This window comes from Charadrius vociferus, unplaced genomic scaffold (genome assembly GCF_000708025.1).
Source record: "Charadrius vociferus isolate BGI_N301 unplaced genomic scaffold, ASM70802v2 scaffold49, whole genome shotgun sequence".
Lineage (NCBI taxonomy): Eukaryota > Metazoa > Chordata > Aves > Charadriiformes > Charadriidae > Charadrius > Charadrius vociferus.
In genome coordinates, this window is record NW_009661375.1 from 5,235,762 (window position 1) to 5,251,128 (window position 15,367).

Genomic DNA, 15,367 nt, shown 5'->3' on the forward strand with positions numbered 1-15,367 from the left:
CATCTGTTCAAAGCTGAGTCTGTGAAATGGGTTAATTTGCATCTAAAAATGAGATGTGCAGTAGAACTGTTACTAGTAGGTGGGGAAAGCAAAGTGAAGTTAGTCTTTTTTGTCCAGTAGAAATACTACCTGTGAAAGTTTGACTTGTTCAGTTTGTAGTCTTTTAGGGGTAGGCTACATAAGTATGGAGAAGTGTTTAAGTTTTATGATAGTTTGTATTTTCACAGCACTGTAAAAAAAGCTACATGCAGCAGCTTGTGTCTGGTGGCTAGTAGGTATCCTCCTTAATTCTGAGGATGACTTCCCTGAGTTGAAGTCTAACTCTTCAAGGTGTAGATGAAGATTTTTAGTGCTCTTGTCCTAAATAACAGATGTCTTGTTTACTCTTTGCCACTGGCTAAGCTTGATTCCTTTTAAAAAAACAAACCAAACCAAAAAAGCTTGTGCAACAAGCCATCCCACAAAGGGTTCAAAACTTGATGATGATCTCTGAAGTAGTCAAATAGATTCCTACTAGACTTGTAGAAAATAGGAACTCAGTGTTCGGACTGTGGGAGAGAGCGTGTGTGGTCTTGCTCTCCAGACAGCCATGAATCCATGCAGAGGAGAGGCTTTCATTACATCTCCCAACCATGGGAAAAACTTAATTGGAGTTTGCATTTCATTATATACTGAAGTCCTCAACTGTTTGATGTAAATCTGTAGGAAACTGGCTTTGATAATTATGGTGCCCATGGCCTATGCCAGCACCACTCCCTTATTTGCAAGAAATAGTGCTATCAACAGAGATAATTATCCCAAGAGGTCTCATAATGCTAGTTGTCCCAGTATTGCTGTTGCTGAGAAGCATTTGAAAAAAGTATAGGGCTACTTTTACCACAGGCATTGGTCTGATGTTTTAGAACATCTGCAGAACTTCAGAAGTGCCCCTTAGATCTGTGTGTGAGGAGGATGGTCTAGAAATGATCATTCTATCTTTGTGAAATTTAATTTCTCCTAGTTTGTTTTATTAGCTGGAAGCAACATTTGTTCTAGGCTTTTTGGTGGGATGGAGGGTTCCAACTGCAGGTTGTTTTTGGTAATGCTGGCCATCTTGTGAAGCAAGAAGTTGTCATGCCAATGTGCTGGTCCCTAAGGTGCATGAGGCTTCTGGAGCTATTGGAAGGGTGCAGGGAGAAAGGAAATGGGACAATGCTTGTGGAGAGGGGTTGTGAGAGGATTCAAGAAGGAGCTTTTGCTCAGTTTACGAAGCTCCTATTGGCTATGGGGAAGCTCAGTCTCGCAGTGTTCTGTGATGGGGAATTTGTGGCCTTAGTTCTTGTCCCTCCTCTTCCTGTGCAGTTCCATCCTGCTGCTGCCCAAGAGGAGGCAATTGTTGCTCATCCAGGCACTGCTCAGTAGAACAGTTGAGAAAAATGAAAGATAGGAGGGCTGCTTCTCTCACTATAGCTCCTTGTGCCTGTGCTTAGAAGAGCTGACTGGGCAAGGTGTGGGTGGCCATGCCTGTGTTCCTCCTCCTGAACGCTGAAACCCACCACGTCCTGCGGGACAGCTCAGTTTAGAAAGGCAGGGACTTGCCAAGAAGTGAACGTGGATCTGCTGCCTCAAGAGCAATCTTACTTGTACACTTAGCAGGGCAGAGACAGTGGGTGGGTGCAGCTCCTGTTGTGGCTGACAAGATCCCATGGCTTTAATATCAGTTCATTTGGTATGTAGATTGTTTAGGTAGTGGCAAGGAAAGGTGTGGCCCAAGTGCCATGGGCAGTGTTGGTTTGTGGTGAACAAGTTGAGAGTCCTGGCCTAGGAAAAAATGAAAGCGTCTGCTGGCTGTGGAGAGGAAAGAGGCAAGTTTTTCAACATGTATTTTTTACCTGTAAAACACATATGTATGCCTAGTAATTGTCCTAGCTCTTTTTACTAGTGTCAGATCAAAATACAACTTATGTCTATAATTAAAGCATAACAAATATTAAAACTACTGCTCAATTCCTCTTGCCCTTTTGTGCAAATGAAATTTAGAAATTGGCACAAAGAAAACCTTTATGAAAACTTGTCAGTGCTAATCAGGATGAATGAATTAAACTCTCACTTTGCTTGTGTTTCCTTCCTATTTGAAGTTTCCAAAAGGCCTTTTAACCTTGAGCGGCTTCTTTTTTTAAAAAAGATAATTAAGTCCCAGAGACCTGAAATGAAATCAAGTAGCCTTTCCCAGTTACAATTGTTCATGAACAAGAGAAAAACCAAACAAAATAACCCCACTAGCCTGGTTTTAACTTTCAGTGGATCTACTTAAAATTCGGTATTGCTTAACAGTTACACAAATACAAAAAAAATTAATTACAAAATATAAAGCTGGTGATGATACTAGTTGTATGTTATTTCTGAAGGAGTTATTGCTTTCTCAGGTTTTCAAACAAAAATACTTGTAGAAAGAATGCTGTCTTCAGGCAAGTTGAAACTTGCTGGCATATTCATGGTAATATAGTGTCTCTGAAAGAAAGCACATGTATATATCTAGGAAGATTCAAATCATTCCTATTTTAAGGGCTGGTATTTAAGTTGCTTGTGGATTGTATTGATATCTTTCTAGGAATTGGTCTCTTGTGACAGGGGACTGCTGTGTTAACTGAGTGCTACTCTTCTCTTATGTAGGGTTAATAGCAAGTTTCCAAGATAGATGTAGACCTGGCATGAAATAGTGATTTATTCCTGTTGTTCTGCTGTGTTGGGGAATCTCTGTGTACTCCAGAGAGATACAGTAGTCTTCCCTAGGAAAATGGGAGTGAGGGTTTAGATTATTTCAATCTTAAATATGCTCTTGTTTGTGCTTGCAAACATTCAGCAGTCCTACAGTTCAGATAACTGGTATTTAGACATTGTGCATGTGAAGTTTTAAACTATTTTCCTTGCCTAAAGTAAGCCTTCTGCAGGGCACTGCTCCAGAGCTTTAACAATGAGACTGCTTGGTTTCATCCACTATCCATTTCTCATTTGTTTGCAAAAGGATACAAGGCTCTCCAAGTGCATTCTCTTGTTACACAAACTAGTTAGCTACATATACCAAATGTAATGATAAGAAAAAAAAGGTTCTGGGTTACTATATTGCTTTTCCTAATCCGTGATTGTCATAGAACTGCTCTTACAGCCTGAGCAGTGACTATTAGTCTTTCTGCAGGGCTACGAACAAGTGATTTTTTTTTTTTGTCCGCAGATAGTGTGGTGGATGTAAAGCTGAACTGTTTCTAAGTGTATCTCTAAGCAGATAATGAGTTCTCCTAACTTTTTTTAACCTCTTTTGCTTTAGAGGGAGTTAGTCACTTTTAAATCTTCCTCTTTTCAGATTCTTTATCTGACTGGGATGTTAGCTTTTAATCATAAAGACTGTAGGAGAGGGATATATGTGATCAGTATGGAATAGACCGCATCAGTAAGATAACTGAGGTTTATAATTGGAATAACATCTGTAGTTCTTCAGGCAAAAGTCTGAAGTCTCTGAGGATCAGGAATGGAAGAGGCATCTACGCAGTAAAGCCCTGAGAGATCTTCATAGAGCAGTTGAAAGTTACCAAGAACCTTACAGGTGACGGTGCTGTGATGAGAATCATCTACTTGGCCTAAATCTTTGGGGTGGGGTGGCAGTGAATTCAGCACTTATGCATTGCAGAGAAATTTCCAGTTGATTCCTTTCCTGGGGAAGGAGCTAGGTCCCCTTGAGGCTTAAGTCGTCTCTGAATAATTAATCCATTGGGTCTCTGTCCTGAGAGAGAGATGAAAGAACTGTTGAAGGCTACTGTGTTATACCTGATAAAGGAAGTCATTAGCAAGTCTTCAGATGCATTCACATAAATTAAAAACACTTGCATCCTCTGTCCTTAATAATAGATGAAGCCTTTAGGATTAGAGTTTAAAAAAAGGGGGAAAAAAACGAGTAAAACACTTACGTGAGTAGAGTAAAATTCCCTTTCACTTAGTTTGACTTGCCCCTAAATTACTTTGTTTTTCCAAACTGCCCCTGTTCTTCCTCTTGTCTTCTCCATTCTTGCATGAGATGTGGGGAAGGGGATGGTAGGGTAAAGGGACTTTTAAAATTCTCCATGTGCTAAAATTAGAGAAGAGTTAAGATTTGTTCTCCCAAATTCCTTTAATTCTAGAGTTGAAGTATTTTTCTGTGGCTAAACAAACTCAGTATTTCATTTGTAGTTGATGACTGTGTTAATGATGAATAAAATTTCAACCATTGGTGGGGAAAGAATGTTAGCATGCTTATAATTTCAGAAACAAAATTTAACATGGTTGTGTTACTTTCTTTGGGTTTGACTGTGCATTTGATGACATCAGGATATTGTGACCAAATTGCTGTTCTCCTTTTCTGTACTCCAAATTGGCAATCCTTTATGCCAAACTTTTTTGTTTTTTTCTAGATATAATGGATCCCTCCCTAGTGGTGACAGAGGACGCAGGAAAAGCAGATTTGCCCTTTATAAGCGACCTAAGGCAAATGGAGTTAAGCCTAGCACTGTTCACGTGATTTCGACTCCTCAAGCATCGAAGGTATGTGGCAGTGGGGCAAATCCTGTTTTTCTGATGATCTTGGGTGGAGAACAACTCTCGTTACTGCTGATTTACCTTGCTGCCAGTTCGTTCTATGGTAGTCAGTTATATTTGTTTTAATGAAAAATCTGCAGTGGATTTTTCGTTCTAGGGGTATGTATCTTTAATCCATTTACCTGTTTAAAATAGTTTTTAACCTCAGGTATGAGATAATCTGACCTTTCTGCCCATGTTCAGACAGCTGACTCTGTCAATGCTGACAGTTTTATCTGAGCCATAGAAATTGACTACTACATGACTATTCTTTCTTGCTGGAGTGTTAAGATTGGTGTGTCTCTTTCCTCTTCAGGAAGATAACTGACATGGTATAAAAAAAATTAGTGATCCCTCTGGGCCTTTCATTTTCTTGCTGATAATGGTATTGTATATGTTTTCACTTGAAGTCTAGTGTAGGTGAAGGAAAAAAGCAGTTAACATAGTAATATAGTAATGTATAGAACTATCTGGGTTAAAGTTCTGGTGGTGGAACATAATTCAAGCTGCAAAAAGTCATGCTATCTCTTTTCTCAAACCCTTTTTCCTAGAAGCAAAAAGCGACTAAAATTCTGGCCAAACTGGAGTGGGAGTTCTGTGGTGACACTCACAAATGGAGGGTTTGTTAGAGGTGTATATCACTTTTACCAAAAAATACATATTGGGGAGGGAGAGAACATACACCATTTTCAGAAATGTGTTGTCTAACTTGGACCAAGATAAGAATATTGTTTAATTCATAGTATAGCGTTGTTTTCTTTCATAAACCATACAATACACAGTATATGCCTAAACTTATCAAAATCTACAAGATCAGAGCTTGTTTTTTTACAGATTGTATAGGGCCTGCCTAGTACAGATAAATAAGTAGCCTTTTGGATCAAAAGTTTCTGTAAATATTTTTCAGTGTTTTGTTGTGTCCTCAAACCAGGACAGTCCTGTATTCTGGAAATTGAAAGCATTTGTGAGTTAAATCTTCCTGATGAAATCACCTTCAAAATAGAAGGTCTTTAGTATATGTTTGTATGTTAGTAACTCTGTTCTGTTGCTTAAAATGTAACAAATGAAAAAAATGTTTTACATAGCTGATGGAAATATGTACATGATCTTACTGGATAATCTTAGGCATTTGGACTGCGGATAGTATTTCAGCATTTGAGTTGCAAAATATCTAAACACCTGGCAGACACCATAAGGTATCTGGTTAATGTTCATCTGCATTGTTATTGTAGTGCAGATAAAATGTGTACTGTACAAATTACTGCTCTTATAAAGATAGCATAGGGTCTGAGACATTAAATCCTCTCCTTTGAGGGTTGGATTCAGGTAGATATGTCAGGTTGAATGTATTCTTTTGCACTCTCTCTGAACCCTTATAAAAGACCTTTTGTGTATTTATACTGTTGTCTGGGGCAAGGCTGGTGGACATGTGCCAGAACAGAGATGCAGTGGATTTCAGTTGGTACTCTTCCAATGCACAGATAGGATGTTTACATTTTAAGACTATTTCATAGGCTTTTCTGAGACTTAAAACTGCAGAGCCTAAATGTGTTTTACTAGGAAGAGCTTCTGCATACAACTTCTGTAGTTGATTCCAGAAACATAGACTAAGAGAAAAGAGTGAGCTGCTTTGTTCTTGGAAAATAATGTGCAACTTGACCTCAAGTTTTGTTCTGCACTCAGTCTTTCAGTCTAACTCGTATTTAAGGAAGATGAAACAGTGGGAACTTGTGCTGCACAGGATATTAACAAGTTTCCTCCCTTTACATCCTTCCTTCTGACTTTTCAGATACTAGTTCTCTGTTTTGCTTTGCTTGTCTGTCAGTGTGTAAACTGGATCTTTGAGTAGAAAGAAATGTGTTCTTTTCAGACTACTGATGCTTTTTGGGTGGTGGATTTAGCAGAGGTGGGTAAAGCACTGACTGTCTCCATTTGTTTTGTCTCTGCTGTGGCATGGGTGTTTGAATATGGTACATAGCTGGTTTTGTGCTAATTCCATTAATGCAGCATCTCTAGAACTGTAACTGTCACCAATTTTCAGTTAGCATGTCAGCCTGAAAACTGCAATAGATCCTAAGAGGATGCTTGTCATGTTCCATTGTCCCTGCTATGCAGGTGTCAAGGACAGCTGGAGTAGCAATGGTTTCAGTAGTAAATTTAGCTGAGCTAATTGCATATGAATCAGTGCCTTTTGTTTTTTCCACTGGAGTGCTTGGTTTTTTGCCACTCTGCCTTCTGGAGGTGCTGAAGAAAATTTAGAATTGTTTGGCTTTCTGAGGGTATATGGGTATGTTTGGGGATGAAAGCACTGCATGGGGTAATAAGTCTCAAGGTTGTGGGGGGTTTTTTTGAGTATTAAAATGTGCATGCATCTCTTCAACATTATGCACTTGACTTTAAAACCTATTGTCCTGGTTTGAGGTAAAACAGGACCAGTTTTGTTCAGTAACTTTGCTTCCTTAGCTAGGCCTCTTCTAACTACTGAAATTAACAGCATATTGTGCAGACAATGTTGGCTCTCTGAGTGATAAGACTAATGTTTATAGCTGATGCCCAGGCATGCTATGCAGAGAGGACCTTGCTTATACTTATTGCTATGACAACCAAGGCCAATCAACTTTATTGCCCCATTGGAGGGTCGGAAGCACAAAAGCATAGTCATGGCCCGACATTTAGGGAGGCCTCTGTTCGCCTGCCAGTGATCCTGATCCTGAATGCAGATCCAGAATCCAGTTCCCGTCTGTCACTGAGTCCAGCCTGGGACTGCCCCAGTGCCAGCCGGTGTCGTGATTGTCATCTTGGGAGCTTGATATGGTTTTGTATATATTTCATTATTTCTTTTTATTTTATTATTAATACTTCATTAAAGTAGTTTAGTTCCTTCTAAACTCATATGTCTCTTTTTTCCTCCTCTGCCTCTGTCTTTGAAAAGGGGTAGAGGGGAGCATCTGTTGGTCCCATCTGGGGTCCCCTGGGTCCACAGTAGCCAATCTGGCCTAAACCACAACACCTATTTTATTAACTCTGTGCTTAGGCACCATTCAGGGAATTTTCTAGTGTCCCCTGTTTTACAAAACTCAGACCATTTGAGATAGACTTTCTCCAACATTTTCCTTTCTTACAGTAACACCAGTTTTGAAGCTTAAAACTCTTACAGTCTCTTTGTGTGTGTACGTGTCTGAGGGGGCCAGAGGGGGGCGGGAAAGTGCAAGACTGTTCATTAACTGTGTATGAACCTTACTCAAGATTTTAATGATCCCCTTTGCTAGGCTAGAGAGTTCGTTTCAAAGTCATCGGGTCACAGGAGAGGACATTCCTTGCATTGACTTGGGTCTCATAGTGAAGAGGAAGACTGTCAGTCATGATTATATGATCTGTGAAAACCTTTCTCTGACTACCAGACTCTTAGGTGTAAGTTTACTACTAGCTCATCGTGACAGCCAGGATTGCTGATTTTTTGGTTTCAAGCTATGAGACCTATTTAACAAAATCAAAAGTTGTAAAGTTTATTTTGTTAAGTTGAGTTGTCTTAACTGTTGCTTTCATGCACAATAGTTAATACTCTGGAACTGAAGCCTAGGTCTCTTGGTGTCTGAGATGATAAGGTTTACTTGTGCAGAAATTTACCAGTGAATGCTGAACTTCAAGTGAAAGGGAGATGTAAGTCTTCAGAATAATCACCTGGGAATGATGGGATGCTAAACTGGAGTTTACTAGGTTTTGCGAGGATATGGGAGGGTTTTTATGGGTGTTTTGTATTTTGGGGGTGTTTGGTTTGTTTTTTTCTCTGGGATATAAATGTCTGACAGGAAAAGAGGTGTCTATAACTGAAAACAAAACCAGCTTAATATCTCTGCAGCATAATATTTGAGGACTGTATGTCTGTCTTACAGATCTTAAGTAGGTGAACAATATGCCATGTCTAAGTAGAACTGTATAATCCAAATTTCTGCCAAAGATGCTCATCTTCCTGTACACATCTAATCTATTGGTTCAGTGGGCTGTCAGGTTAAAACCTCCCCTGTGCTAACACAGGTGGATCTTTGTTCCTGTTTCCTCCTCTTCATAGTCATTACTAACATGTTGGAGGTTGCTAGTTGTACTTAATTTTGTGAAACCATGGGAGAGAACTCCCCCAGTACTGTATTGAGGGGTGCTGGCAGCTGGCATTAGCAATGAGGGTAATGGTGGTACTAAACACCCAAGTCGCGGAAATCCCCCATGTCTATAGGTATGTATGCCTTCATATTTCTTTGGTTTCTAATGTTTTGGGATTACATCCATGGGTGTGAAGGTTAGCAAAATGAAAAAAGAGGAGCTTCACATGCATTTGAGTTACTGGAAGTATGGCAATAGGAAGCATGAATTGTTGACATTAGCCCTTCAGGATTCCCTAGGATTACTCTGGAAGTATGAATGAACTCTATTGTAACAGCATGTGTAGTATTTGAGACCTTCCAAAGTATTGAGTCAGTGGGCAAGAGAATATAATTAGCAAGCACTAGAAGTACTCCTTTCTAACAAGTGGATGTTGTGCTTTGATACCTAAGCGCTTGTATTCTTAATACTGGCTTGATCGAAGATCGCACATGTCTTTAGAATTGCTGCAGAGTACAAAAAACCCCACCTTTAATACCTTTTTAGGGTGGTATGTCTTGATATTTATTTTGCCTGCCTTTCTTGGGATCAGAATTTTCCTTTGGTAACGTGTGGTAGATAAAGACAGCCTATTTTCTCCCCTATGAAATTACTGTTTCAAGCTGACGGGGGAAGATCTTTCTGACTTCAAGTCCAATTACCTGCCGAGTTGGCTTCTGCTTTATGCTGTCACAACAGCAGCTTGTATAGTCACTGGCTGGGTTCCTGCAGCTCAAATCAAGTTTCATGCTGCTACTGGAGAAGAACAAAATGCAGCTATACGAATAATTATTAGGTCGGGGAGAGAGCTGCAATTTGTGCTTTGAGTGATGAGAGAAAATGAAAGTATAAGATTCTTGTGATTGGTTATCTACTGTAGATACTGCATCTGCTTTGACATACTCTGTGGATTTTGAGTAAAAAGACCAGAAATCCTTTTGGCACTGACAGCTTTTTGGTGTTCATTCTGGATGAGAGCTGTAGAGCTCAGCTGCTGTCAGGATGGTACTGTGTCTGTCAGTGGCTTTTCTTTTTCCTATTGGGCTTATTTATGGTGTAATCAGTTCATGGAGCACTAATTTGTTCTGAAGTAACTTAATCACATAGGTATCTTGAGAGTTCCAAGTTGTGCAAAGGCAGCTTTTTCTTGGCTCGTCAGACTGCTTGAATAATAATTTCCTCAATGCAGTGTGTCCTTTTCTTCTATTAAATGCGCATCATCTTAACATGCTAAGTCCCTGTCCCCTTTCCCTTGCAAATAATAGGGAATGGTTAGACAAAAGAAAAGGGTTAGACCAACTTCATTACTAGGGCTTAATAAATAACAACTGTTACTTGGTTTAAAGCTCTCCTTCCTGAGCTTTTGGGACCTATTGAGCCGAATGCATGTCAAAGGTTTTGGAAAATCACTTTACAGTGTTTTCTAACAAAAAAACAGATGTGTGAAGGAATGGGAATTAAAAATTGCTGAGGACTACAACAGTTTTTTTATGACTTTATACTGTTTTTTTGTTTTCATGCTCTCCCTTCAGAGGGTAGACAAAAGATCAAAAAATGCTTTCCTTGTAAACTTTTTAAACTACATCTGCTATAAATCAATATTTAGAGCAGATTCTACTTGAATTTGAGTACCCTTTGAAAGCAGAGGAAGGTGCAGTGATCACTAGGGCTAGTGTTTTGTCTCCCTGTACACTTTCACATCACTTTCCACAGGGAGCCAGGCTGTGTAACCCACCACTGTGCAATATCTATCAGTTTGCAACTTCCTTTACCCTGTCAGAAATAACCTGGAGTTAAGTCTTGTGGAAATGGAGAACTAGGTGAAGTAGAGACTGTCTCAGCTAAGTTTAAAGTGCTGTCGTGTAAGGTCAGCCACTGCAAGCCTTTGCTGCCCATCAGGGAATGTCCTTGATTGTCGCTCAAAAATCTGCAAGTAGGATTTGTACTGCAGGCAGTAGAGCCACTTGTTCCACTGTAAGGTAGCAATGTCACTACTTTAGCTTCACGTATCACAGCTTGTTTAAAACTGTCTTGTTCCAATGTCACTGGTTTTCCTACCATTCCTCAGGATTTTGAGTGTAAATTTTGGACCACCTACTGTAGTGGTGCAGCTCTGTTTGTTCTGTCCTGTTACATTTGTTCTGTTTGGACTCTTTAATTGGCTGGAATGGATGTGGTCTTAGAAGTGTGTGTCTCCTGAGGGCTGGGCTGAGCTTCCTAAAAGTTAGGAGAAAACCTGAAACTGGTTTCAGATCAAATGAAGCTGCATGGACTGAGTGTAATGTTTCTGCCTTTGTGGTACTACTGCCTTTTGAACTTGCTGTTGGGGATCCCACATCATTGCAAGCTGGCATTACTAAGCGAGAACCTCCCTAAAATATTAAAAAGTGATGACAACCTGCTGTTGTGTTCCAGGTGTTTGGGTGGGCTGTGCTGCAGCACGATGACTACTACAGACTTATCACTACAGAGGCTTGTATGCAACTGTTAGAAGAGTCTGGGACTGTTAGCTAGGAACTCCTGTATTGTAGATGCTAATGTTTTGGAAATATGCTTCATCACCTCTGTCATGGGGGGGACTTTGTACAAGTCTGAAGTGTGACTTTTCACTGTTAGCTTTGAACTACAAAGCCCCTGTAGGGAGAGACAGTTGGGTTCTAGCCTGTATAGAATGTAGTTTTCTAGTACATGTGACAGAGCCTGTCCTTGACTGAGACTTGTACCACAGAACTGAAAACAGATGTGGCACTGTTGAAGAGGTGTAAGGCAGTGTGCACCTTATTCTTGTTACCTTCTTTCAGGGAAATTGAAGGTTTCTGGAATATTTGTTGCTAATCTGATGCATATAGGTTGTTTCATGCTCAAAAGAAAATGTGGTATCAAGAGGAATGTACAGCTAATGATGTATGTGCTTTTCCTGTTATCTCAAACTGAAATGTCCAAACAAAATTGTCTTATATGGATGGAATGTTGTGTTTTGGAAAAATCAGGTAGCATATACTCAGTCACAGCAGTGTGGAACAGCTTTCCTGGAACAGAGGAGCTGGAACTGCATCAAAGGGTAGATGAAACTCCTATACTCTAAGGCTTTGTTGAGAGGGGCAATTATTTTGGAAACACAGAAAGCAATTCAAGCTTCGTGGGCCAGCAGTAACTTTTCAAAGAAACAAACAGCTGCTATTCCTGTTTTACAAATTGGAAAATACTTATTTTCCAGAGTGCTTTGAGATTTTGTTGATGGAAAGAACAAAATCTAAATATTTCTCTTTTGGGGAGTCTTTTATGACTACATCTGTAAAATAAGTAATTTTATCTGTTCACTAAGTGAAATACTAGAGGGGTGACAGGCTTGTGGAAAGAGGAATCTTATAGTCTTCACTGTTGGTAGGTCTCTTATCTGAGACATGTTTATGCTTTTTTAGATGCAGGATTACTTTGTTTTGGGATCCTGCTGTTTTGCTCCTACTCAACACCAGAGACCTCACAAAGGGTTTTTTTTAGGCGAAAACAGGGAGTATTCCATCAGGATAATCTCTTTTGAAGGGATGTATCCCCAGCAAAGTCCTTAGGGTGATGCTTCATTCACTAAAAGCTCTTTAGCTCTGTGTGCAGAAATTCTGTTATGTGTTTGGTGGTCATAAGAGCAATTCAGAATTCTTTAGTGCTATGGATTTGCTTCTACAAGATAATTCTTTTTTGATCATTCTCCTGAGCTGTCCTTCCATGAAAACAAGCTTGTCTAGCCATTGTATCTACATCAGAGCTTGTACTTATGTGACCTCCATGCAAAGACTGCATGTGTTGTGTACGGACTTGTCTTAAATTCTAGATGTCTTTTGACCATAGTGATTCTGCCAGTACTTCAGGAAGTTCTGGACTCTGCAGATGCCTGGTGTGAGATAACGTGTGTGGTAATATATACTTTGGCCTTCTAATTTCAGTAACAGCAGATGCCTATCGCTTTGACTTAAGGAAGCTCATTAAAGACCCATCACTGCCAACTTGCTTGGTTGTTCAGTACTCAGTTTTCCTCCAGTTCCATATTGGTGCAAGATCAGTGTGATCTCTCCTGCGTTCACCACAGTTAGCGAATGATAGATGTTTTCTCCTCTGCTTTTTGATAATGGCAAGCAAGGAAGGGGTGTCAGTCCCTGTCAAGCTGAAAAACTGTGGGTTTGCTGCACTGAAGTCAGATTTGCATAGTCCCTCTGGAATTCTCACTCCAGTGACCACTGGCCTGGCATTTGAGTGGTTGGTCATGAGCATGGGACCAGTGTCTTAATCCCAGTCTGAAATAGATGTGTTATCCAGAAGTTTTGCATGCTCAGCCTTGGATGCTGACAACTACCACTTTTGTGGTTCCAGAGATTTTCCTGGGAACTATTCCCGTTTTCTAGGTTTATGATACTGAGACATAACTACTTCTTTTGCCCTAACCCAGGATAAGGAAAGGGGAAGCAAACATAGGCTTGATTTTTATTTATTTAGTTTTTTCATGGCTCCCATGGGACCAAAGGAACTTTGGTTCCAGGGCCTGTTGTAGTTACCTGTAGCTGCACAAGTCTGGTTTTCCTCCCAGACTTCTCAACTGATTAGAGGCTTAGATGACTAAGTGCTCCCAGCTTGCAGCTTGAATAACTCTTGTGTCTAAAACAGTGCTGTTCAGCTTCAGTGAAGGATTTTGTTCTGAAGCAGGGGAGTTTGAAAAGAACCTGGAACTTCCCTGGTGATATAAACCATTCCCGCAGAATGGTTCAGCTCCTGAGATTGGCCTTAGTTACACGTCACCAGCATAATACAACGCTATTGCTGAAATATCTAGATGCTGTACTTGGAAAAAAAGCTGTCCTTCAGTCCTTTGCTTAAGTGTGGACTCTGGGAGACCTTTTCCTGCAACTGGGTCTTTGGGTAGTTCTGCTTTAAATCCCTCACTGTATGGGTGGATGTAAGCAGATCACACAGATAGCTTTGAAGAGAGAGATAAGTTGGTTCTTTCCTTCACAGTATTTTGACTGTGCATCTGTTCAAGGTGCAGTTTCCTCCTGAGTTCAGATTTCCAGAAGAGGTAATTAAGGAGACCATGTGTTTGAGGGAAAGTGAGGGAGAGGTGTGTTTTTGTGCTTCAGGTTTTTTAGTGAGTGTTACTAAAGCAGAACTTATCTGTACTGCATGAATGGTCAAAAAATCTTCAACAATTATGGGCTGATTTCTCTAGTTTGCACATTTGATGGCGCTATACTTTATATATCCAAACATTACTAGTTTTGAATTTTGTACAAAGCAGGTTTGGAGGAAATATCAAATAAGACAGTGACTGCAAACCCTCAAAAACTGTAAGGAGGACTGAAAAGAACTTTGGGGATCTTTGTGGATTACTTTTGACTTCAGACAATAGACTAGTGTGTAAGAAACACAGAAGTGTTTTCTCCTCCCTGTTTTCTTATGCTAGTATTTGGTTTTCCACACCATTTTCTTTCTGCTTCAGCCCACCAAGGAATCTTCCACTGCTGAAGGTCAGCAGTAAGGCAGTGCCTTGGTGGTCCAGGTGGGAGGCAGGCAGGAACAAAGCTGACCTTGCTTCAGCATGGGCAGCTGCTCTTATTTTGTTCCAAATGAAAAGTTGGCCTTGGAAAGCTGGATTGTGAAACTTCTAATAGCTCATAAAGTGTTCTTCCTAACTCATCCCTCCCCCTCAAAGCTTTCTCAAATCTTACTGTTTGGTGTTTTGTCACAAAACTTGACTCCATTGCTGCTTGAGTATTATAAATAAACTGTAAGTCAAAACAAAACTTTTGTGCAAGAGACAGCCTATGTTAAATATCTTAAAATATCATTTTGTTATGATCTTGACTGTTACTGGGAAGGTCTAATGCTAATTTCCTTGGTTAAAAATATCTTGGTTATTTAATGTTGTATCTTAGTATCTCTGTACTGTAGTAGCAGATACTGCTGGAGTAGACAGTATTACTGTGTCATTATGTGATACATATAAAAACAGGACTCTTCCTGAGGAACTTTTTTTTTTCCCCTGGAAATAGTAGAAAAGGATTTCTTAAGGAAAAGAAGTTGAATATCTTAAGTTCTTTTGGATGTGTGACTTTACATAAGGTCTCAAGTAGATTGTGAAAAGATCAGGATGTTGAGTTAAGGTAGCCCCATTCATTACTCAAACTTTTCCAGAAGTGTTTTTGTCAAATACTTATGTAATGTATGTATTTAGACAATCATAGTCATAGAATGGTTTAGGTTGGAAAGGACCTTGAAGATCTAGTTCCAACCCCCCTGCCATAGGCAGGGACACCACCTACCAGACCAGGTTGCCCCAAGCCCTGTCCAGCCTGGCCTTGAACACCTCCAGGGATGGGGCCTCAACAACCTCTCTGGGCAACCTGTTCCACTGCCTCACCGCCCTCAGAGTGAAAAAATTCTTCCTAATGTTTAGTCTAAACCTGTCCTCTTCCAGTTTAAAGCCATTCCCCATTGTCCTATCACTACATGCCCCAGTAAAAAGTTCTTCCCCAGCTCTCCTGTAGGCCTTTAGGTACTGGAAGGCTGCAACAAGGTCTCCCTGGAGCCTTCTCTTCTCCAGGCTGAACAGCCCCAACTCTGTCAGCCTTTCCTCATAGGAGAGGTGCTCCAGCCCTTG

General features: G+C 40.2%; 1 protein-coding gene across 1 annotated transcript in view; it reads left to right on the forward strand.

Moving 5' to 3' along the window:
• Positions 1-15,367, forward strand: part of PELI2 (pellino E3 ubiquitin protein ligase family member 2) — a 146,715-nt gene that overhangs the window by 94,770 nt on the left and 36,578 nt on the right. The window contains exon 2 of the mRNA XM_009893956.1: positions 4,422-4,551. Within this exon, the coding sequence (XP_009892258.1) occupies positions 4,422-4,551 (130 nt within the window). The remainder of the gene's footprint in view (positions 1-4,421; positions 4,552-15,367) is intronic.